Genomic DNA, 25,265 nt, shown 5'->3' on the forward strand with positions numbered 1-25,265 from the left:
ATCTTGCAAAATTCCATGTATGAAAGCAGAGAGGGGATATGCATACAAACATGTTTAATTCAAACAAATTCATGAATTTTATGCACTTAATCTTGCAAATTTTTATGTATGAAAGCAGAGAGGGGGTTTTAGGAAAGCTGTTCGACAAAATTACACTGAGTGAGCCAAGCCAAGCGGTTCCAGTGTTGGAACTTCAGAATTTCTCTTTTGAAATTAAAGATCCCACCTTGAGACCCAGCAGAGCGGGTCTCCAACCCGTCGTAGACGGGTCAGGCTACTCGTGTATATTATTTTGCAACTTTGCGAATAACATGTGCAACATTTGCAACTTGCAGTGCTAGAGCCTGTAGGTAGGCTGTAGGATAGGTACTCAGATTGAGTGCCTCCTCATATTATTTTGCAAGTGTACAGTGTATACCACTTGCAGGCCGCAATTTCACCCATGTGAACATTGGGTGTCGACGGCTGCGCACCTGATTACGATTTGGCAATGGATAAGCAATAAATAATAAGCATACCGTTTTCAAGTTTCAACCTCTGATCATCATCAATGCTGTCAATCAACGATATCTTCGACTTTCAAGCAACTCTCTGAATTGTACCCGCTGACTGGCGCTGAGCATCGTTCCATCAGAGTTGACATTGCGTGTCCACAGCCTCCAATTGGGCACTGAGGAATGGAGCGGAAACTTTGCGTCTTTGGAAATTGGCAGGCCTAACCGGACAAAGTCTCATATGCCACGGTTTCGTTAGCGGGAACCCTCTACTCTGTTGAGCTGGATATGCTTGCAGCTTGGGTAACCATCAACAATGATTTGGGCCAAGCCTCGGCATTTCGGTGCAGTTTCAACCCGGTGGCTGGTCGTTTGCAGACTTGCGGCACTAGGTTAGATCAGAAGTTAGAACTTATAGAATCATCCAAATGCAACGCTCTTTGGAGAGATCATCACATAATACTTTCGGAAATTCGCATTTTCGGCTTGTCTGTGTGAGAATTAATTGTACAGTCTCTACGAATCAGACTACGATCCCTGCACGCCGCCGCGGTATAACGATCTGTGCAAAAACTGAGGAGAAGCGCACCGGCCGGAAGAAAGTACTTACGTACAGAGGCCTCTTCGCAGTTCTGTGGCAGCGTATGTACTACACTGGCGTCACTGGGCCGTGTAAAACTTGAGGAGGGGCACTAGGTAGCGAGGGACCGGTATGTGGGCGTGATTGATAGCGGCCCGGGGCTCTGATCCATGGAAGATACATCAGATCAGCGAAGCACCCACAGCAGTGCCTAAAAGACAGATAGAGATAGAGAGAGAGAGAGAGGGAGAGGAGCGTTGTGGGTCGTAAATTCGTAATGGCATGGAGGGCGATCGGCGATCATCCAATTTACAAAGGCTCGTTCCCGAGGAGCGCAAAGCAGGGCAATAATAAAGGAAGGGAGGATTGGCTGCGCAGTGCGGAGGCACACACAGTGGCAGTGTTTAATAGACTGCACAGCCTAAAAAGGCGAGGGGTACTGGAGTCTCGACTCTCGAGCTAGGGAGTAGGGCCAGGCAAGCAAGCGGGGCAAGGAAGCATGCGAGGGTGATGAGATGAGTGAGGGAAGCAAAAGGAGGTTGGAGCAAGTGGGAGGGAGGAGGGAGAAGGGAGCGAAGGGAGGAGGGAGAACAGAGCGTAGGCGGCCTACGAGAGGACTGTGATGAGGAGTCCGGTCGGTTCTGTGCGGGGTGTGCAGGATCGATATACCATTGGCTAGATGCGATGGAGTAGATGATGGCGGTTGAGGAAGGAAGGAAGGGAAGAGGGTCGCCGGCGGGAGGGGCGCCGGCGGGGGGGGGGGGGGTGTGGGAGCGGCCGGCGAGGGAGGGCGAGGGCGATAAGGTGTCACGAAGGGTCACGAGGACGGGGAGGCGGCGGGGAAGGAGCAAAGGCATATAACGCAAAAGAAGATAAAAGCTATATTTACCTATCGATCGATCGTATGTATATGTGTGTGTATGTGGGTGTATGCGCCCCTGCAAAGCAGAGACAGAGGCAGGCGCGAGGGCAGGCAGACAGAGAGTCAGGCACCGCTTGAGCGGTAGAGATAGAGACCGAGAAGGGGAGAGATTTCCATCAAGGGTTTTCCTGCTCCCTTCCGCCATAGCCAGCGTTCCTCCTGCTCCCTGCCTCCATAGCCAGAGCATCTCCAAGCTCTCCTCTCTCTCTCTCTCTCTCTCTCTCTGTGTCTCTCTGTGCAGCAACTAGAGCCATGGCTGCACAGAGAGAGATGGCAGAGCCAGCGCTCAAAACCACGCCCAACCCCACAGCTCTACCATCTCCGCAACCGGAAACAATCGGAATGTGGTAGACGCAGACGCAGAAGAACAAGAGCAGAATTCATCTTCCAGAACTCCTAGAGCCCATCTTCAGAAAACAGACGAAGAATACTATCATCATCCTCTGCTCGAGATCCGCCATTGACCCCCCCCCCCGCCCCTTTTTTTTTTTGGCAACATTCTAAAGTCGAAGCAGAGATCTGGTGCCATTGCAAAAAAGCCCATGTTTTTGCAAACATCGACATAAGAAGAAGAAGAAGAAGAAGAAGAAGAAGAAGGGTATCGATCTGCCCATTTTGCAACATCGACAAAAGCAGAAGCAATTCACAACAGAAGATCATCATCGTCCTCCTCCATCATCATCATCATCATCCTCCTCCCCTTTCTCCACCATCTCCTCTTGCTCCCCATGCTCCTGCTCCTGCTCTTGCTCCTCCCCCAATGAGCGATGGCCCCTCCCTCCTCCTCCTCCTCCCCCTGATCCCCTCCCCCCTCCCCCCCTATGCCCCCCCCCATGCATGTGATGCGCCGCCTGAAGAGCATTGCCTCCGGCCGTTCCTCTTTTTCTGACAATGTAACGTTTGCCTTCTCCTCCTCCTCCTCTCTTCCCCCTCCCTCCTCCTCCTCCTCCTCCTCCTTCTCCTCCTCTCTGCATTTGTTTCCTTCCCTCCCCCTGCCTGCACTCCCCCCTCCCCCCCTCTTTAGTCCCCCAGATCCGAGCGCATTTTGGAAGTTTGCTCTTTAACCCTGTTTTTACCCAAGCCCACATCTTTTCAACTCCCTGTTTCCGATCGAATGGTCCCCATCTGGACAACTCTTCCTTGCTCAGCTTTCATCACAGTGCCCCCCCCCCCCCCTCTTCCCTGATTGGGAGATCTTCGACCCAATCTTCCTTCCACAGCTCCCTGCACGTTTGCTTTGTGTTCCTTAAGTCAATGCCTTCCCTCCCCAAGAGCCCTTCTGTAGCTTCACGTGGGCAGTGGATGTATCTAGCCTTCCTGCCTTTTCTGCGTTTTGGGTTTGAGGCTTTCCGCAGAGTGTTTCTAAACTGTGGTGTCCTGTGCTACGGTTTGGACGCTTACGATGATCTGTTCTATTCCATGACAAATAACTGGTTTTGATTGCAGCTTGGAGACAGTGGCACGAAGAGGGTTAAACTGGAACAGGAGGAGCTGGAAAGACAGGCAGGAGAGTCCTTTGGAGAGGCTTCGAGCAGTTCAGGGGTTGGGCAAAACTCAGAGCGGCACATGGCCTCTGTGAGTCTGGGGCCTGTATCTGCACCAAAATTGGGCGGTACCAGTTTGGCGGGTGCGCTAAAGGCAGGAACTAGCGGCGTAGAACAGTTGCCTAAAGAGATGCATGAAATGAAGATCAGGGACGACAGAGCTGACACGACTGAAGATAAGGTGGGAATCAAGGACGTTATTGCTCCTTTTGGTTCAAACTTCGTGCAAACGAGCAGGGTTTCACGGTTTTCCTGCATGTTTGTGCATTATTGTTGATTTCGTTACCAAGTTGGGAAGCTGAGTAGTGGTTCTGGGACTGGCGAGGCAGGATATCGAGGCAGCAGTCGTGGATGGCAATGGAGCTGAGACTGGTCACATAATAGTAACCACCATAGGTGGTAAGAATGGGCAACCCAAGCAAGTGAGTTGTTCTGTTTCTCTCTGAGCCAATTTTGTGGGCGTTAGTAGCAAGTTCAGATGCTGTACCGTCTTGGGCGTAACTCTTAAAAACGTCTGTTGTGTTGCAGACTATCAGCTACATGGCTGAACGCGTTGTAGGCACTGGTTCTTTTGGGGTTGTATTTCAAGTGAGCTAGCTTCCTCCCCTGTTCTTTCGCTTGTCCTGTTCTTTATTGGGAAGTAGGCAATATTTCGTTCTCCTGAATTCTAACTGAAGATGAATGACATGGGGCAACCTCTTGATCTTCATATGACGTTTGAAGGGGTGACGTGCAATCTGCGTTATTTGTTTGTATGTGCAGGGAAAATGTTTAGAGACTGGGGAGACTGTTGCCATTAAGAAAGTGCTTCAGGACAAAAGATACAAAAATAGGGAGTTGCAGATAATGCGTCTCCTTGATCATCCAAATATTGTCTCCCTGAAGCATTGCTTTTATTCCTCGACAGACAAGGATGAAGTTTATCTCAATCTGGTTCTAGAATACGTTCCAGAGACAGTTTATCGGATTGCTAAGCATTACAACAGAATGAATCAAAGAATGCCTCTCATATTTGTGAAGCTCTACACTTATCAGGTTATTATTGTGATAGTAATCGTCCTATTATTGTGATTCAGAAGCTTATTTATATGATTTGGCAATTGGATTTATATGTCAAATCATATAAATCAGATCATAAATCCAATTTCATATAAATAAGCTTATTTATCTGTGCAGATTTGTAGAGCATTGGCTTATATTCATGGGGCAGCTGGGGTTTGTCATCGTGACATCAAACCACAAAATCTTTTGGTGGGTTTGACTTAGTTGCCAAGCTCATTATCTGCATGAAACCATGCCTCTTGCTGTGGTTTGTTATGTCTTTACAGCTACACTAAATTGTTTTCCATGCTAGGCACTTATGATTGCCTTTTCTATGTTCCCAGGTCAATCCACACACCCATCAGCTGAAGCTATGCGACTTTGGGAGTGCTAAAGTTCTGGTATGACACTTCAGTCTTTGAACCACTCTCCCCTAGTCAACTTACTTTTTCTGATATGAATTTTAGAACTTTTGATTGCACTTTCGACATATTGGAGTGCTTACGGTTGCAGGTAAAAGGCGAAACAAATATCGCTTATATCTGTTCTCGCTATTACCGAGCTCCTGAGCTCATTTTTGGGGCTGTAGAATATACTACTGCCATTGACATTTGGTCCATGGGCTGTGTCATGGCTGAACTTATGCTTGGACAGGTATGCCTATTTTAGCAATAGGTCTGTGAGCTAGATGCATGCTTTCATGTTTGGGTAGAATTCTGATCAGGAAAAATAATATATTTTTTGAATGTTATAAATGCTCGACAAACAGCCAATTTTCCCGGGAGAAAGTAGTGTTGATCAGCTGGTTGAGATTATCAAGGTATGATTCAGTAAATTTTGTAAACTGAGGAATGTGCTAATCTATTTAAACTGTACCAATCTTCATTTATGTAGCTTGTTCGTTATCTGTAATGTATACGTAAAGGACCGATTGCTATCACCTAAGAAATATTTACTTTGTACAGTGCAATCTTGTTTTGAGACGGAAAGGCATTTAACCTCCTCAACCTCCTTGGAACAGCAGAAGTATTCTCGATGCTGTTTCAAATCTATGCATGTCAGGTCTTTGAAAGTTGATGCTCTGGATGCCTCAGGTTCTGGGTACTCCAACTCGAGAGGAGATTAAGTGCATGAATCCGAACTACACAGATTTCAAGTTTCCACAAATTAAAGCCCATCCATGGCACAAGGTAAATAGCTGTGGATTCTTGAAATAGTACTTGGGGACTAAGCTAATTTTATGGCATTGCGGAATATTTGTGTGGTGCTTTTTGAGAGAGAGAGAGAGAGAGAGAGAGAGAGAGAGCTTTCAAATGCCTACTGGATTGCTGGCCTTGTGTTCTGCTGTAAGAATGTTTGAATTGAGATGAGACTTCTGCAGATCTTTCACAAGAGAATGCCACCAGAAGCGGTGGATTTGGTTTCAAGACTGCTGCAGTATTCTCCTAGCCTGCGCTTTTCGGCAGTATGTTCTTACCTGCCACTCTATTCTGCTGTGGAATAAGTGAGTGCAATTAGTATTTGCTAATTTGTTTTTGGGCAAAAACTTGCAGCTTGAGGCTTGTGTCCATCCCTTCTTTGATGAACTAAGGGACCCTAATACTCGGCTACCTAATGGGCGTCCTTTGCCGCCTCTTTTCAACTTCAGGCCACAAGGTATGTGTTTTGGAGACAACCTCATAGCTGATCTCAAGTGCACACCAGCACAAAGTCCAGATCCATCAATGGCTTTCAAGAATTTCTAAACCAGAGGCCTTGGCATTGTGTGCAGAATTGAAAGATGCCACACCTGACATGATACAGAAATTGATTCCAGAGCATGCAAGGAAGCAAAATCCGATTTTGGGCTTCCAGTAGGCAGAACATTACAAAGCATCCTGTACAAGGAATGTTATCATGATGTATGGCATAACCTCTTCAAGGAGCAGGTCACTGATGCATCACCCTGCAAAAGGTTACTGAGGAGGCTCCATGAAAGCATAACTTGAGTCTGCTAGCTTCCTTATCAAGCCTACTGAACTGCACACCTTTGTGCTGAAAGTTTGAGTAGTTGGAAGCCAGCAGAACCTTCAGTCTGCTTCAATTGGAAGAGGCCATGACATTGAGAACCCGACAGACCTCTTGATGCATTTCTGCCTGTGCTGATGAATTCATGGAGTCTAGGGTGATCTTATGTTCATTGCCATGGTAGTGGCCACTACCCTATGTGGGTAAATCTAGTAATTATTTTGGATGATGCTTCTGGGAGTCTAACGATCAACTGAAGCCAATGCTCCTTCGCCATTAGTTTTGCATGTGTATTGTGTTAACAATGTGAATGTGTTATAAAATATAGATTGGCAGAGTTGATCTCTCCCAAAGTTTCTTAAAAAAGTTTGCAGCCTTTAAGTTCTGTGGAATTCATAGGCTTGTATTAATGTTGAGGGCAAATACTTTTCTTGCAGGACTTGTTTCTAATATATTGTCAACAATGCTTGATATGTGTAAAATTTATGATATCAAGTTTTCTCTAAAATCTGTAGAAGCTGCAGGAAATGGTGGAAGGTTCTTCACATATTCTTTACTGAGGACCAACAGCCATCCTATTCCTTGCAGTTTAGAAAAACAATCATTTGGTGTATAAGGGTGTATCAGGAGGGAATTTTAGCATGTGTTGCTGTCTCAGCTATCGTTTTTACTTAGAAAAGCCTGCCTGAAAGCGACTCAAGTGTAAAATAAGCTAGTGTTCACAGACAGTTGTAGCTTGGATGTAGAATATTGCAAACTATTGTCTGATTAGCCCTCTCCTTTAGTGCTAACCTTCGATGTGGCTGTGCCAGCCCTTCACCACTGGAGATGTGACAGAAACTCAGTATGAAGACCTTTGTAGACGTGGATGCCGATACGTGCACAGGTGTGGATGTGTGCGATATCTTATGTCTGTAGTCTGGTTTACATCCCCTCCATTGGGCGCTGAGGATGGCATGGATGTCATTGTTGCTAGTCCCTACTGTGTGCGATGGAGTCTTATGGTTTTCTCCAACCTAGTCGATGAGTCATGAGGCTGAACTTGGATTAGTTTCGTTCTGACAGGATGAGTCCAAGCATGTTCCTGGGATTTATTTAGATGTTAATGTGAGTAGGCACTCTTTGTCTGAAAGAGCGTAACGAAGAGTTTTGGTCCCCTTTGATTGTATTTCTGATGCTCCCTTCTGTAGAAGTGTCTATTGCTCACAATTTCTTAATGGGCTGAGTGAGACCAAGCTACGTGTTTGCTTTGTATTTACCAGTATTGGTGCCCCATCACCCAGTGGCCAAACCTGGAAGTGCTTTCCAGCCATCGTTGTGTTTCTATAACAAGCACCCCATTGCGTGTTTCTACAACACCTCCTCATGGTGCATTGCAGATGTAAATAGAGTAGAGGCTGCAGGATTGTGTGTCTATGGGGAGGGGGGGGAGAGGGTGAGAGAGAGATGTGCATGATTGTGCACGAGAGATATGCATGATTGTACACACCCACTCGTGTACAAAATGCACACATGGAAATATATTTAGAATATCTCCAATCTTGCATGTGGGGTTATTTTGTTGACAACATTTAGATGCATGCTGGAAGTATGCAGGTTTAAGTACCAATCCAAATTCCAGGGATCTCTCAGTACATGTCCGTCTCCAAAAGTGAGGGTTTTGGGTTTTGGACATGAAAGCCTAGTCTGGCTAGGTAATTGATTATTCTGCTTGATTTGTCCAGGCTCTAGTTATTGTGGACGAATGCTTGGCATTCCATTTACACCCTTTGCCCTACCTCTTCTTTTTGGCTTTAGGTGGTCAAAAATCTACTCTCTATTCCTTACATAAGATGAGTAAACAATTTGCTAGAAGATTAAAGTCTCCCTTGTTCATCTCCCTCGTTAATAATCTTGTCAATTCTTTTGTAATATTGTCAAGTTAATTTGGACGAGGTCTTTGTCATTGGTTGTCTCACCACATGCAACAAGCAAAAAAAGTTACGGGAAATTTGAATATGTCCTGTCATTCATTTGTGTCAACTACATGAAAGGTTGTTTGGGTAGCAGCTTGCCTTTTACTTCATAGACAAGACTTGAGCGCAAGGTTCTTTCATACTCGCTATCTGAACACATCTTGTGAGGTCTTCCAACCTTCATATTGTCACTTTGAGTTCTTTGGTATAGCGGGTTCATCTACGTAAGTGCCTTTTTGCTCCTATGATTCATGTCTTAACCTCTTTAGTTGTAGACTCTTCTCTGTTGGTGGTTGCTTATCACCGTTGTCTTCATAAATCATCTTCAACTTAATTATGGTAATTGACAAAGTACATTTAAGTTTAGCCGTAGCAATAAAAAACACTTCGACTCGTGATAGGCTTGTTGGGAAGGGAATGGGAAAGAGTGTCTTGACCTTACAAGCATCCCTCTCGTGTGTTTTTCATTTGGTCTCTTGGGTCTCCATTACTGTTGCCATTGGCGTCTATCCTTTTGTTGCGGAAACTACCTCCTACAATTGTAACTACTTTAGTTGTTACCATGTATTAGGCTTAGTGCACACGAGGGAAACAATGCACTGTTGCATGAATTTCAATGTAGAGATGTAGCGGCATTGATGCTCGAATTTGCACCTCCATTTCGGAGGTTGCAAATTTAAGCATTTTTGCTCGATCTTGAATCCAACCAATAGTTGGCTCTTAGTGCAAGGCATTGGCCCTTGGCGCATTGTCATCCCTTTGCCTTGATGTGGTTGCTCACACATTGTGTGCCTCATGTGCATTGCGACCTTCGCCTCACATTGTGTGCCATCTGTTTGATTGCGCTCTTTGATCGGCAAATTTGTGCTATTGCAACCCACATTTCAAGCCTCATCCTCAAACTAGTCGGCTCTCATCATCTCTAGCCTTGACAAAGCTTTATTGTCACGGATCACCCATCTCCAACGTCAAATGGAGCCTCTTGTTGAACATGCTCACATTGCGAGCAACAAGACCTACTATAAGCCACCTAAGTTAGTGGGCAAGCTTAAATTCGCCACATTAGTCGTAAAAGCAATCTCAGTCCTAGGTCATGTCATTAGTCATCGAGTCATCAATTTTGCATCAATAAAGAAACCATATTTGTATGTCACATCATCATGCCACATCATGATTGTCTCCTTGGTGCACAATGCCCTACAAGCACATTATCTTGCAACAAATAAACCATATTTGTATGTCACATCATGCTAAATTATGATTTTTCTCCTAGGTGCACAATGCTCCACAAGCACATTTATCTTGTAGCATACGAACATGCTACATCACATTTACCATTTTCTCATTATGCTCTACTTTTAGTGCTTTTACATGATATATTCATTCGTTGTGGATGGTTAAAGCTATCTTGACCTATATGTTAGTCAGCTCAACACAAGCCGATCTATTACACTTAGTCCCTTCAATCAAATGGATGCTTTTGCTATAGGTGCCTTAATCAATCTAGTTGCCCAAACAAAAATTGCCCATTTTTTGAAGCTCATATTTTGGACACCATTTTCAAGTGACATAAAAAGGAACATATTGGCATAATTTTCATCCTATTTCGATCAATTTTAGAAGTTAGTATTATGGTCAACGCAAGCGGAATTTTTGACGCTTTGTAATGGATTTTGAGCTTATTTTTGCTAAAATATGAACAAAATCGATGCTATCTTCTCCGAAGTGTTTGGATATTTCTCATGCTTATTTTAAGAATTTGGGCGCAAATTGAAGAGGCTTATTTTAAGTATCTGGGCGCAAATTGAAGAATATAACTCTATGCATCAATTTTTATGTTGGTTAATTATGAATTAATTAACATCAGTCATGACATCATTATATAGCACATGCCTAACATGTATAAGCATCATCAACACTTGGAATCACATGGAATGTAAAAACATGTCCATATGCACAAGAACAATTCAAAAAGTGCATTCAAACTTTGACTCATCAATAGTGAATTGCAAAAGATGTTTCTAGTACTTGTATGCATCCACTACCAAAGGAAAAGTTTATGGCAAGCAATTGACTCACAAAAATAAATAGAGCATAAATACATTAGGGAGGAGTTAAAAAGAGCATGAAGGTAATGAAACTCTAGAAATAAGAGACTACCAAGGATGAAGGTTCAAAGAAATCACATCATATCTACCAAGGAATAGAAGATGTTCCATGACGAAAAATGAAACATTACGGTTAAAGGAATGTGAAAAATTCCACATCATATGGCATGTCTTTAAATCACACGGAAAGATATTAAAATATGAAAATAAATCACCCTTCCCACATCATTAAAATCCATAAAAATTGAATTGCACATTCCTGTTCATTTTGTGCATCCTCCAAACCAGCAAAGGGTGTGTAGGATGGAGCAATTCGAATTGGTAGCAACCCTTCCTCTAAAATTTGTGGAGGAATTTGAAATGGTACAATAGGATTATAGTAGCCCTTCCTCTAAAATTTGCGGGTTCAAATCTCATCTCAATGTTGATCGGTCCATGGAAAGTTATAGGCGAGCAATTGAAATGGAAAGGGAATGGTGATTTGCATGGCGATGCAACCCTTATGGAATATATTTGTTGGGGTAAAGCGATGATGAAGGACAATAGGCCGTTGGCCTTACTAGACCTCCCTCTAGCTAGAGCTATGCACAAAAAGGAGATTTGAAGATGGGAACACTTGTGGGATGCCTGGACAGCAGACTTGAAGTCAGTTTAGGAAATTAGTACCCAATTCAACTTAAACGTGCTAGAGATGAGCCTCATAGAGCCGAGGTGCTACTTTACTTTCTATCAAACTAAGCAACCAATGTCATCCCCTCTTCATGTTGGCATGGAAGACAATGGCTCATTAGCGGGAAAGTCCTCCTTAACAAAGTAATAGCCAGGGCAATCTGTAGGGTCTTGATGAAGGGTAATCCTTGTTTGGTGATCTTAATGAGAAGTTTGCATATGCATAGAGGCTTGTCGTGGACACAATCGACGCAGAGACATATGGAAGGGCTGTCCAGTTGGGAAGGCAAAGTTTTTAGCATGGAAGCTAATGTAGATGTGGCTACTAGTTCTAGAGATGGGGATCCAGATTCGGGGCTGAGGGGTTCATTAGTTAAAACTATCATCTCCTTTGGGATAGCCTTGTTCTCAAGTGGGTCTAGCGATCATTGGGGAATGTTGTGAAACAGTCAAGTTTGATGCATGCCTTTCTTAGTAGACTAGCCTAGGCCCTAGAGAGTTGTCCTGTAGGGCGATTCCCAAGGGTTTTCATCCATGGTGATAGCCATTTGGCCGATGTTGAGGGTGGCCATTGATGGGCTTTTTTTGTGCGACTGGTATCTTTTTGTATCAGATGAAATATGCTATGTAAATCATGGATAAGAGCACTCATTGTAGGAGGTAGTAGCACTCATAGGCACACATGTAACTAGCATGGATAGGATAGAAGATAGTAGCTAGAGAATATCATGACATTGGCCCTCTCTATTTTTTTGGGATGATTTTTGTATTGAACATATATTTTGAAAATAACTATGCGCTTGTATGAAGAACCCTGATTGCAGGAAATGATGATAAGAACTTTGCGACCAAATTGATGCTTGGATGGCCCATGGAGTTTGGATGTGGACCTTGGATCTTGCACTGGCACATGGAATGGATGATGGAGGGAGTGGTCACTAAGGCACTGAAGAAGGACTAGTGCTTTCCTAAATGACTACAGGTAAGGAGCGCTTTGTACGACCACAGACAGAAAGAGTGGGCCACAAGGAAAAGGAAAAAAGGAATGGTCCCTATTGATGATGTAAAAAGCACCAATACACAACTAGACTTTTGCATGGAAAGCAAGGGACAAGAAGTGGAAGAAGTGAAGACCAGCTTCCAGTTGATCATCCATAAGTAGAGGCGGCCATCTCAGTTCAACCCATCTTCTGGCTCATCTCAGATAGAAGAGGGCAGTTGATCATATTTTCCTGAGCTTTTTGCTCATTTCAGTTTATGGTGGGGCTTGCCCACCTTAGTTTGCAATATACTGGCTGATTCTTGTTCTACGTTATGCTATTCGAAGCAAGATCATAGTTTTCCTTGGTCGATAGCCCCGCTTGTGGGCTCGTATTGGTTGCTAAGGTCTTTTACGTTGATGATCCATATCATCAAAGGCTGTTCAGTTGCAAAGGTTTGAGAGATCCCATTAGGTGTCTTGTGAGAGCATCAGTTCGATCTTGGCTGTTCACGAACGTGTTTCTAGAGTGGATGTAGCAAGGCGTTGTTGTGTGTGCACAATAGTGGTACCAAGTCTCTTGTAATTTCTCATAGTGTAGATCTACGCTGATTTGAATAGAGAGAGCTCGGTGATAGCTCAAGTGATGCAGTTGGTATCATAGAAAGAAGTAGCTCTACTATTGATACGCTCAGGGCAGGAGAGACAAAACATGATTGCCCATTAGGATCTTAGCACAACAATTACCATGGCTCGCATGAGGCAGTTGTTGGGGATACAGTCGGGTAATTGTATGTCGGGTTCGTGACAGATAGTTACATGTAGATCACCTGTTGTCCTTGTGCAATCACGTCATCTTGCTTCCGGCACTTCAAAGAGATGATAGCATAAGCGCTCTGGCCATAGGCAATTTTGTGTTGGTAAACTGAAAGGAAAGAGAAGAGTGGACACAAATTCAGAATACTTGCATTATGGAATGAAGAAGAGTGAGGTCCTTATGTAGGCACCTCTTACATGCCCACTGACATCACTGATGACTTTAGAGCTCCACAATCATCTCCTCAATCTGCTCCTAGATTCTCTCAATCATCCTATGTGGCTTTCCACCACCTAATTGTGCTTATGGGCACCTAATTGTGCCTCTAGCACTCACACATAGAAACCAAGGTGTGCCTGAGGCATACACCTTGAGATATCCCAACAAAACCCCCCCTCAAGGGAATGCCTCAGGCTATGTCAAGGATACAGCTAGCACAAGGTGTCTCATGCCATCTCATGGTGGTCATGGATCTATCAATGGCTAGGATCTCAAGCTAGCAAGGGTTCCCATGGGTGTAAGATAAACAAAAGGGATACAAAAAGACCTTCTAATGGTTATCTCCCCTGCATGTACATGCACACAATGTCTGCAGGAGGTACCATGGAGCAAAACACATACACATGGCCTACATCATATGGTGACCAGAGGTGTTTACACACAAAACACAATAGTTTATTTCATTCATTTTGGAGGACTATCTAGGCTGAGTACCTTGACTCAACATAAAAAGAGAGATCTGGAGCATACATAGAGATGATTTAAAATGCATAATCTTCAAAAGATGCCTCATCTTGTGGAGGCACATCAACTGAAAGTAGATTGGCATTTTCTGTCTTTGCTTTGGCTCTGCAAATCTTCTCATGATGATTGTTTTTGCCACAGTGTTTGCATGGATTGATTTTGAAGCAGTCCTTTGAAAGGTGATTTGTCTTTCCACAATGATTGCAAGGTGTAAACTTGTCCTTCTGGATTTTTACAGCATAAGCTGTGTCATTGCGTTTCCTGAGCTCCATGTGCCTTTCTTCTTCTTGGAGAGCAGAGATAATACCTTCAAGATTAGGATTAGAAAGATTTTTCAAAGTGGTAACAATATGATCATAATCTTCAGGCATACTCTTACGCAACATTGCCACAGCATCATCTATAGTGATAGGAGAGTTGATAGAAGCAAGTTGAGTCATAAGACTCCGCATGTAATTGACATGGGCTACCAAAGGAGTGCCACTAACCATCTTCAATTCAAAGAAAGAGATTTTAAGTGATAATTTAGAGATGTGAGATCTAGCACCAAAAATCATGTCAAGCTTCTACCAAGCTTCTGAAGGAGACTCAAGTCAGAGATGTGATGAATATAATCATCTCCTAAAGCAAGAGCAATGATACCATATGCTTTCTCCTCTCTAGCGGGATCCCTTGTTGGGCATGTCAGAGCTGATGATTCTCCAGCATTGGAGGCTGTAGAAGAAGAAGTTGAAGTCGGTTTGACAAGTCTCCAGAGGTTTTCCCTCATCAATGCAAATTTCACCTTTATCTGCCATGTGTGGAAGCCCTTTCCATTGAACTTATCTATATTCATTTTGGTAGCCATGAGAGGGTCTAACCCAGGTATTGGGCAGTGTCTTCTCTCTTACAAGGCTAGAATAACAACTGAAAAGCTTCCAAATATAAGCATTTAATGTAGCAAAGACTAGTGACCAAAATTCAATCAATGATGCTTTTTCTTACATGCTTCATAGAGGTGGCTAAAATGAAAGCTTTCCAATCAAAACCAGGTATAGCAACTCAAAGCAAAGCTGAAGCCACAGTTGTACTGATGTTATTGAAAACTTCAAAAAATCAAAAATGCTAGAATAGCATCTTATGTAGCATCATCTTCAAAAACTTGTCAAAACTGTCAAAATCAAAAGACTGAACTTGGAGGGCTTGTATCTCACTCTTCAGAGCAAAGGAAAAGGGGGTTTCTGAGGCAAAAGAGAGCTTATATACCACAGAAGGTCCACTGAGGAGAAAGGGTGCAAAAACACGTCAGGGCGCCATAGCTTGTCTCTCCATTTTCGACTGGTTTTTCTCTGTTTTCAGCTTGAATATGCAGCCATTGCTGCTCAGATTTCAGCACAGGATAGCTCTAGGTATGGACAAGCTCCCTCTGAAAGCAATTAGAGAAGCATGGAGCATTCGGAGAGAAAATGCAGGAAGAAGGGTCGATGAACTGCATGAAATGGCAACGAAACGAGCCCGTGATTCTTCAATTCCTTACAGCCAGGGGTTCGCCCCTTCGAGGTATATCTCTAGCAGGAAGGGCGTGGAGAATGGCAGAGAAATGGAGGAGAACATGCTTCAGCAAATTTTGGTAAGAAGAGGAAGAGATGGTGAAGAAGATGGAGAAGAAGATGATGATGTGGTAGAAATAGGATCAAGGGGGATCAAATGGCTCTGATACTATGTTGGTAAACTGAAAGGAAAGAGTAGAGTGGACACAAATTCAGAATACTTGCATTATGGAATGAAGAAGAGTGAGGTCCTTATGTAGGCACCTCTTACATGCTCACTGACATCACTGATGACTTTAGAGCTCCACAATCATCTCCTCAATCTGCTCCTAGATTCTCTCAATCATCCTATGTGGCTTTCCACCACCTAACTATGCTTATGGGCACCTAACTGTGCCTCTAGCACTCACACATAGAAACCAAGGTGTGCCTGAGGCATACACCTTGAGATATCCCAACATTTTGTTCCCAAGCTGATGGTGTTGGCCGCGTGTGAGTCAAAATAATGGGAGAGTCAAGTTATTTTAGCAATTTTGATCTATAGAGAGTCAAGGAAGGTCTCTAAGGACAGGCGTGAAGATTTTTAAAAGCAATTTTCACGTTCAATTTCACGTCGGGTTCATGTGGAGGATGACAATTATGGTCACTGGTGCAATAAAATCTCAAAGTGTGGGTGCGTGGTCATTCACTTGTCCTATTGGAGATTCTCGGGTTGGCCTATTGTTAGAGGCAACAATGAGAAAGAGAGATAGCAAGATGCAGTAGGGAGTTTGGCCATGCATTCAAACGTGAGCAGGGTTGAGGTTTGGAAGATATAACTCAGTAGAGGTGATGACTTTTTGCTTGCAGGGCTCGTGCATGATCGCAGTAGTCACTGAGTGATGCTGCTGATCATAGAAGACCTCCTTTTATGCCATGCAATTTGTGGGTGGTGGATTTTCAAGAAGAGACCTCCATTCTAGCGCTATTCGCTCTGATCAGTCCGTGAGATTGCATGCTATTAAAGCTACATCAGTGATCACTGAGGTAGGGATCTGAGGTCGCCAGCAAGCTTTTGATTGACAGACGATTTGCGGGAGGCCATTTTAATAAGTATAGAGAAATATAGGTTGCAAGGTGAAGTGGGAGTCTGCCGCTTTAGTTCGTGGGCTGGTTGATTTTTAGCTTTGAGCTTGCTACATTGGATGGGTAGTTGATTGCAGGTTGTGGCCTGTGTACCCATTGTCGAGCCTTCTCCACCTCTATATTTGGGTATGGAGCTTCTTTTATTTGAGGCTCGGGAGTTTATGTGGATGAGCTCGGCTGCTCATTGCTTGGCGGAGGTGGAGGCACTTGTGCTTTCTTTTTTAGAAGTTGCTTTGGTTGGATTGGAATAACAACTATTATAAAGAACATTAGTCTCTTCTCAATAATCTACTTTATTATTATTTAAAAATCTAGATCTTGTTTAAAAAATTAATTAAACCCTAAACCCTAAACCCTAAATCCTAACCCCCAATCCCCAAACCCTAAACCATAATTCAGACCCTTGAAACCATAAACCCTAATTCCTAAACCCTAAATCTTAAACCCTAATTTTGAAACCCTAAATCATATACCCTAATCCCTAATTCCTAAACCCTAACCCTTAAACCCTAAGCCCTAAATCCTAAACCCTAATCCATAAACCTAAATCCTAAACCCCTAAATCCTAATTCGTAAACCCTAACCCCTAATCCCTAATCCCAAAACCCTAATTCCTAAACCCTAACCCTTAAACCCTAAACCCTAATACCTAAACCTAAATCCTAAATCCCTAAATCCTAATCCGTAAACCCTAACCCCTAATCCCTAATCTCAAAACCGTAAACCTAAACCCTAACCCATAGTTCCTAAACCCTCAATCCTAATCCTAGACCTCTAACCCCTAAACCCTAAACCCTAAATCCTAAACCCTAAACCCTAAACCCTAATCTCAAAACCCTAAACCTAAACCCTATCCCCTAATTCCTAATCCTAGACCTCTAACCCCTTAAATCCTACACCCTAAACCCTAGCCTATAAACCCTAATTTCCTAACCCTAACCCGTAAACTCTAATCCCTAATCCCTAAACCCTAACCCCTAATCCCTAAATAGTAAATGTTAATCTTGACTCTCTAGACGCTCAACCCTAGCCAATAAAAACTAATTCCTAATCTCTAAACCCTAAGCCCTAACTCCCAAACCCTAAACTTTAAATCCTAAACCCTCACCCCCAAACCCTAAACCCTAATCCTAAACCCTAAACCCCAAACCCTAAACCCTATATCCTACCCTTCAAACCCTAAATCCAAACCACCAAACCCTAAACCTTAACCCCCAAACCTTGAACCCTAAACCCTAACCCCCAAACCCTAAACCCTAAACCCTACCCTGAAACCCTAAACCCAAACCAAACCTTAAACCCAAACCACCAAACCCTAAACCTTAAATCCTATGAGTGTTTTCAGTAATATCATTTATTTAAGTAATAGTTTTAATTAGGATTCATAAGTAGGAGTGGAATTGATAGTAGGAATGTGGGAATGGGAGTGGGAGTTGGGAGGGTGGTAGTGGGAGAAAGGGAGAGTGGGAGTGTGGAAGTGGTAGTGGGAGTAGGAGAGGGGAGGTGGGCGTGGGAGTTGGAGAGGGAGTGGGATTGTGGGAGGTGGGGATGGGGGTGGGGGTGGGAGGATGGGAGTGGGAGTGGGAGAGGGAGTGGGAATGGGGGAGGTGGGGGTGGGGGTGGGAGAATGGGAGTGGGAGTGGGAGAGGGAGTGGGAATGGGGGAGGTGGGGGTGGGGTGAGGGTGGGAGGATGGGAGTGGGAGTGGGAGGGGTAGGGTGGGAGGATGGGAGTGGGAGAGGGAGTGGGAATGGGGGAGGTGGGGGTGGGAGAATGGGCGTGGGAGTGGGAATGGGGGAGAGAGGATGGGAGTGGGAGGGGTGGGGTGGGAGGATGGGGGTGGGAGTGGGAGTGGGAATGGGGGAGGGGGGGGTGGGGGAATGGGAGTGGGAGTGGGAAAGGGAGTGGGAATGGGGGGGAGGGGTGGGGGTGGGAGGATGGGAGTGGGAGTGAGAGGTGGAGGTGGGAGGATGGGAGTGGGTGGGAGAGGGAGAGAAGATAATGTGATGGAGAGGCCAATGGGAGAGGAGATAATGATATAGAAGCACTTAAAACCCTAGTTTTTCTTATATATACTCTCCTCCTCTCATTGTTTCTCTCATTTCAACAAGGAAGAGCGAGAGGAGAAGCAAAAAGAGGAGCAAGAGCAAAAGCAAGCACAAGCATAGATCTCAACTTTCTTCCACGTACTTTTTTTAAAATTTGTATTCTTTGAAATTTTATTATTGAGAGAGAAATTAGAGAGAGAGAGAAAAGTGAAGGAGAGACTTTTAGAGAGAGATTAAAAGAGAGAGAGCCTTGCTGCCTCGGTAGCAAAAGAGAGAGAGAGGGACAAAGAGAGAGGGAGAGAGAGGAGAGACTTTTAGAGAGAGAGAGAAAGAGAGAGGAGAGACGTTTAGAGAGAGAGAGAGAGGGTTAGAGGTAAAAGAGTGAGAGTGAGAGAGAGAGAGAGGGGAGGGTAGTGCGAGAAGAGAGAGAGAGAGAGAGAGAGAGGGGGGCCGCGATAGAGGAGAGAGAGAGAGGGAGGGAGGGAGAGAGCCGTGAGAGAGAGACGAGAGGGAGAGAGAGGGGAGAGAGAGAAAGGACAGTGCGAGATCAGAGAGAGGTGAGAGAGAGATAGAGGGAGAGAAAGAGGGGGAGAGGGCTTCGGGAGAGGCGAGAGACGAGAGGGAGAGAGAGGTGAGAGAGAGAAAGAGAGAGAGGGAAAGGAGAGAGAGCGCGAGAGGGGGAAAGGGAGACAAGAGAGAGAGAGAGGCGAGATGAGAGGGAGAGACAGAGAGCACGAAAGAGGGAGGGGGAGAGAGAGAGAGAGAGAGGGGGGGACGCACAGCGCAAAGGAGAGAGAGAGAGAGAAAAGAGAGAGAGAGAGAGGAGAGAAAGAGGTGCGCTGCTGCGGCAGCGCACAAGAGAGAGAGAGAGTGAGAGCAGAGAGAGGAGAGAAAGAGAGGGGTGCGAGAGATAGAGAGAGAGAGGCGAGAGAGAGAGAGAGAGAGAGAGAGAGAGAGAGAGAGAGAGAGAGAGAGAGGGAGAGAGGGAGAGAGAGGAGAGTGTGGGAGAGGCGCACTGCCGTGGCAACGCGCACGAGAGAGAGACAGAAAGAGAGAGAGAGAGGAGAGAGTGGGGGGAGAGAGAGATAGAGAGCAGAGAGAGAGAGAGAGAGAGAGAGAGAGAGAGAGAGGAGAGAGTGGGAGAGAGAGAGAGCAGAGAGAGGAGAGAAAGAGAGGGGGGCGAGAGAGAGAGAGAGAGAGAGAGAGAGAGAGAGAGAGAGAGAGAGAGAGAGAGGAGAGAGTGGGAGAGAGGCACACTACGAGAGAGAGAGAGAGAGAGAGAGAGAGAGAGAGAGAGAGTGGGAGGGAGAGAGGAGAGAGTGGGAGGAGCACGAGAAAGAGAGGAGAGAGTGAGAAAAAGAGAGAGAGAGGGGCGCGCTGCCACAGCAACGCGAGAGAGAGAGAGAGAAAGAGAGAGAGAGAGAGAGAGAGAGAGAGAGAGTGGGAGAGCGAGAGAGAAGAGAGAGAGGTGCAGTGCGAGAGAGAGAGAGAGAGAGAGAGAGAGAGAGAGAGAGAGAGAGAGAGAGAGAGAGAGAAGAGATTGGGGGGGGAGAGAGAGAGAGAGAGAGAGAGAGAGAGAGAGAGAGAGAGAGAGAGAGAGTGGGAGAGAGAGAGAGAGAGAGAGGGATGAAGCAAGAGTAGGCGACGTGAGAGAGAGGAAACAAAGAGGAGAGGGGAGAGGAAATAAAAAGAAGAGGAAAGAGAGAGAGAGAGAGAGAAGAGAAAAAGAGAGGGAGAGGAGATACGAGAGAGAGAGAGAGAAGCATACTAGCGTGAGAGAGAGAGAGAGAGAGAAGAAGAGGAAGAGAGGAGATGAGAGAGATTGACGAGAGATGAAAATTTAGAGAGGGAGGGAGCGAGAGAAAGTACAAGAGAGTAAGAATGAAAGACTGTGACTCTCAGAGATAGAAAATCTTACCAATGAGGAGGAGAAATGAGTGGGTGACGATCAAGGAGGGATAAAGGAGAGATGTTTTGATGGAAGAATTTGGGAGCTACAATCAATGAGGGATATCAGAGGAGAGATAGTGAAGGAGAATGTAAACGTGTGGAAACTTGCAAACAAAACTATCTACCTTGGTGTGTGATTTAGTCGAAACTTAAACAAACAAAACTATAAACCTTGGTGTTTGAAAAGAGAAATGTGTGGAAACTTGAATTTCAAATTTCCCACCTTTTTTTAAACTATGAATCCTTGTGTTTGAAAAGACAAACATGTGGAAACTTGACAATTGTGTGAAAAGACAACCTTGTGTTTAAAAAGACAAACGCGTGGAAACTTGAAAAGTGTGAAAAGACAAACGTGTGCGAAAAGGAAAACTTGTGGAAACTTGAATTTTAACATTTTCTTTTTTTTTAAATTTAAAATGAGTTTCACTTTCATTTTCAATTTACTAGTTTGATTTCTCAATTAAATTTTTTGGAATATAGTAGAAAAAAATGCATTTTGTGTTGGAATATAGAAAGTATAATTTTAATTTTATCACATTTTTGAAAATTTTAAAAGTACTTTAACTTACATTCGTACATTATTAGTTTAATTTATTTCTTTTTAGGGAGAATCAATATATTCTTTTACGTAAATATTAAATTTTTTATTTTAAGTCTTATTTTCTTAATTTTATGTTTAAATTTTTATATTTTTTCATAAACTTTAAGTTAAATTAGATTTATTTATATTTCAAATTTTGTGATTTCAAACTAATAAGAATTTACTTTGTCAAAATTTAAACTTCTTATGATTGTGAATTTTAAATTCTTATTAGTTTTAAGTTAAATTAATTTGAATTAAAGAAGAGTTTGGGGGTTTGGGGACTGGGAGTTTAGGGTTTGGGAGTTAGGGCTTAGGGTTTGGGGTTAGGGGTTTACGGTTTAGGGTTTGGGTTTGGGGTTAGTGTTTAGGGCGTTAGTATTTGAGGGTTAGGGTTTAGGGTTTAGGGTTTAGGTTTTGGGGTTCAAGGTTTAGGGATTAGGGTTTAGGGTTTAGGGGTTAGGGTTTAGGGTTTGGGGCTTAGGGTTTAGGGTTTGGGAGTTTGGGTTTAGGGTTTAGGGTTTTGGGGTTTGGGTTTAGGGTTTAGGGTTAGGGGTTTAGGTTTTAGGGTTTAGGGGTTAGGGTTTAGGGTTTGGGAGTCTAGGGTTTAGGGTTTGGGGATTTGGGTTTAGGGGTTTGAGTTTAGGGTTCAGGGTTTGGGGGTTTGGGTTTAGGGTTCAGGGTTTAGGGCTTGAGTGCCATTGTACCAAGGGGAAAGCGGGAAAGCACAAAGGTGATTACAAGCTTTAAGACAGAAGGGATAGGTATCAAGACTACACAAGCATACTTTTCCATAGTGATGAAGTTTTTCATCAGATCAAAGACGTGTGTCTTGCATGTGAGAAGGGAGATGTCACATATGAGGTTACATCATTGATTAAAGACAAGGCAAAGAAGATTGAGAAAAAAGAGATGACAGCTCGGATGTAGAGGCCTCTACAAAACTTGCTAGACAAATACGCAAGTCTTGCTGCAGAGAAATTAATGTCCAAAGAATGGCTTTTTGGCAAAAAGGATAAAGATCATTGCATGGAAGATTGCATCATCCAACAAGTTAAGCGTGATCCAGTAAAGAGTGCAATTGAATATTTGCTGGAAAAAAAAAAAATTCCAATTAGCCAATGTAAAATTGATCATAGCATTGTGAGGCAGATGGCATCATCTTTTCCGTTGGCTAAACAGAAGGCTTGGGCACATAAATGGGTAAAGGTAGAAGATGATGGATATGAAATTACTCCTTCTATGGAAAGTGACATTCCAGAAAATGTGTATGCATATGCACTAAAAGTCATCAATAAGCACACTCTCAGAAAAGCAAAAACTTTGAACAAGGGCTTTTTTTTCATACATGAAATCATTTCAGAGTCTGGAAATAGTGTTGAGTGCAAGGGAGTTTCATTGAATGATTTTTTGTCCGACGACGCTGCTTGGGAGAGGCCTCCGCTTTTCTTTGTCTATGAAATATCACCGGATGACATTCGTCAACTCCTTGATAGAATATTACATACCACCATTGGTAGAGTGGGACTATGTAACATAGTCATATTTGCTGATAAAGATGACAAGGAAAAAATGTCTGCTACGTCTTTCACTCTCTGCTATCTTCTGAGTCTCCTCCCTCTCTGTCCGCCTCTGTGCATCAAATTCCTCTCTCTCCATTCGTGTCAGTGGAGAGACTTGTCGAATTCTTGCGTCTCTCCTTGCTCCTTGGTCAACAACCCATTGTTTGAGACTGTTGATTCCAGACTCCATGTCTCTGATGATGCCAAGGACATCCATGGTGCATGGAGAGATGATAAATTAAGAGTGATAAATGAAGAATGTGCTTGTAGAAGGACTAGGATGGACGAAAGAAGGGAGTCTAATTATATTATTCTTGCCTTCAATCACTTTATTTCATAGATTTAAACCGATTCAAAATCTATCATCTCATGTGTCTCTCACATTTACGGTCTTTTATTTTTTACTTCACTCAATGGATAACTCACCTCTCTAAATTTATTAAATCGGTTTTACTTTTTTTGAAGGCTAACTTATTATATACAATAAATATCTTATGATGAGAATCTAATAATTATATCATTCTTGTGTTCCATCACTTTATTTTATAGATTTCAATGTACTCAAAATTTATCATCCACATGTCTCACATTACGGTCTTGCATCAGCAAGTCTAACTTATTATATTAAAAAAATATCTCATGATGAGATTTAATTATATCATTCTTGTGTTCCATCATTTTATTTTATAGATTTCAATGTACTGATCACTGTCTTACATGTCTCACATGTCTTACATTATGGTCTTGCATCCCATCATTTTATTTTATAGATTTCAATGTACTCACTATCTTACATGTCTCACATGTCTCGCATTATGGTCTTGCATCTGTTACTTCATATAATCTAGTCATTTCAGCCTCTACCAATTCTTTATTCTAAATCTTTCATCTCACATTATGAGTCTGTAGTTCTATAAATCCCTTAGTAGTCATTCGTCTTACCTTATTCCTCTCCTTAAGCTTACTCCTTCCATCTTGCCCATAGCCTTACCTTTTCTCCTCAAGCATAGTCCTTCCATCTTGCCTTACCTTCTCTAGTTACCTTCCTCGCTCTCGTTACCTTCCTCCTCTCATTTCCATGGATCTTTTTGAAGTAATCGATTCCGTCGAGGAAGCCATTGGTAGCACCAAACTATGGATTGCTGAGAACCAGGAAAAGAGAGAGGAGAGAAAGCAAAATCCAGCTCCATTAACCCAGTACGAGAATGATGACTTTGCTTGTCAGAAGGACTCAGAGAAGGAGGAGAAAAGAAAAATAAGTATAGCTACTAGTGAAATATATAAATTGTAGTCATATAGGAGAGAGCTGACAGACTTTCAAAGTGAGATATCTTCGCGTGTGGCTCATTATGGAAGATTTTCACCCCAGGAAATGCAAGCCATTCGGAATAAACAAAGTGTTATGAAGGAAAAAATTAATCAATCCTTACTTCTCTTCTGTAATTTTAACTACATCAATGAGGATTAGATGAGCTCAGCTCTTGAATGGGTTGAATTTAGGATAGAGAGAGAAAATAGATTTGCCTTCCAGTGAGAGGCTTATTGTAACTTTTGGTGTTTTTAAACACCTTTATAAAAATTGTGAGAGTTTGTTGCTTCCACTTGTAACTTTTTAAAGTGTTTCCTAAACACTATTATAAATATTAAGAGAGTTTACAATTGCTTAATCTTATTTTTTTGTGTAACTTATCTCAAGCTTATTGTAACTTTGGTGTTTGTTAACACCTTTATAAATATGGTGAGAGTTTCCTTAATACTGTAACTTTTGAAGGTGTCTATTAACACCATTAAATATTAAAAGAGTTTGTAACTTTTGAAGGTGTCTATTAACACCATTAAATATTAAGAGAGTTTACAACTGCTGAATCTTATTTTTTCTTGTAACTTATCTGGGCTATGTTAAATTTTATAATTTGAGTCTCATCTCCTTTGAAAATATATTAAAAAATGATTGTTTTTATGTTTTTATATGTGCTTTGAAGATTGGGTTTTTCTTAAATTTTATCCGAAAACTAGTCCAAAGTATATGTGAAAATGAATTTGTACATTGACAAGTCCAAAATTAATGAAATAAGTGTTCTCTTGCCCTGGCATAAGTCCTCTCACAACGACCTTGCAGAGTAGGGCTCTGCACTATAGATCGGGGTTGATGATATTCAAACCCCCTTCTCTTGTAGGAAGAATCAAGGTCTCCCAAGCCACCCTGGCTGTAACATTAGTTGTGCCATGTAGACCACTCCATGAAAAGTTTCATACGGGCCTCTTAAGCTGATTGATACAATCCCTAGAGTGGCACCAACAAGAGCATACAAACCATGCTGTGGCTAGAAGAACCTGATTAACCACCACCACCCTAGAAGCCAAGTCAAGTTTGGTTGAGCTCCAAAAAGGAGCTTTCTTCTGATACTCTCCAACACCAGAGCAAACATTTGTGAAGGAGAGATGCCCACCCCAACCTGGCATCCCAAATATATGACAGAGTTGCCCCTCTGTACCCAAGTGAAGCTAATGCCCCCTCGTGATCCGAAACCAAAGTGACTAGAGCTGGTGCATCTGAAGGCCCCTCCTGATGTGGAACTGTAGTGTCTGGTTCTGCAGCAACATCCATCTCT

At 43.1% G+C, this 25,265-nt stretch overlaps 1 protein-coding gene across 1 annotated transcript; it reads left to right on the forward strand.

Moving 5' to 3' along the window:
• The first annotated feature begins 2,383 nt into the window (after nt 1-2,383).
• Nucleotides 2,384-7,019, forward strand: LOC147890939 (shaggy-related protein kinase epsilon-like). The gene is made up of 13 exons (XM_087389229.1): nt 2,384-2,889; nt 3,443-3,721; nt 3,870-3,962; nt 4,069-4,128; nt 4,303-4,575; nt 4,717-4,791; nt 4,926-4,982; nt 5,095-5,235; nt 5,351-5,401; nt 5,676-5,771; nt 5,963-6,046; nt 6,135-6,237; nt 6,353-7,019. The coding sequence occupies exons 1-13, from the start codon at nt 2,818-2,820 to the stop codon at nt 6,436-6,438; spliced, it is 1,470 nt and encodes a 489-aa protein (XP_087245355.1). The 5' UTR covers nt 2,384-2,817; the 3' UTR covers nt 6,439-7,019.
• The last annotated feature ends 18,246 nt before the right edge of the window (nt 7,020-25,265 follow it).

The sequence above is a fragment of the Dipteris shenzhenensis genome, chromosome 18, assembly GCF_047967505.1.
Source record: "Dipteris shenzhenensis isolate YYH24624 ecotype China chromosome 18, Dip_SZ_1.0, whole genome shotgun sequence".
Lineage (NCBI taxonomy): Eukaryota > Viridiplantae > Streptophyta > Polypodiopsida > Gleicheniales > Dipteridaceae > Dipteris > Dipteris shenzhenensis.

Excerpts from the sequence above, each read along its gene's own strand:
- LOC147890939 (XM_087389229.1), top strand. The coding sequence starts at position 2,818 with ATGCCCCCCCCCATGCATGTGATGCGCCGCCTGAAGAGCATTGCCTCC. Across the intron at positions 2,890-3,442 it reads GTTCCTCTTTTTCTGACAAT|CTTGGAGACAGTGGCACGAA; the intron begins GTAACGTTTGCC and ends TTTTGATTGCAG. Across the intron at positions 4,129-4,302 it reads CTTTTGGGGTTGTATTTCAA|GGAAAATGTTTAGAGACTGG; the intron begins GTGAGCTAGCTT and ends TTGTATGTGCAG.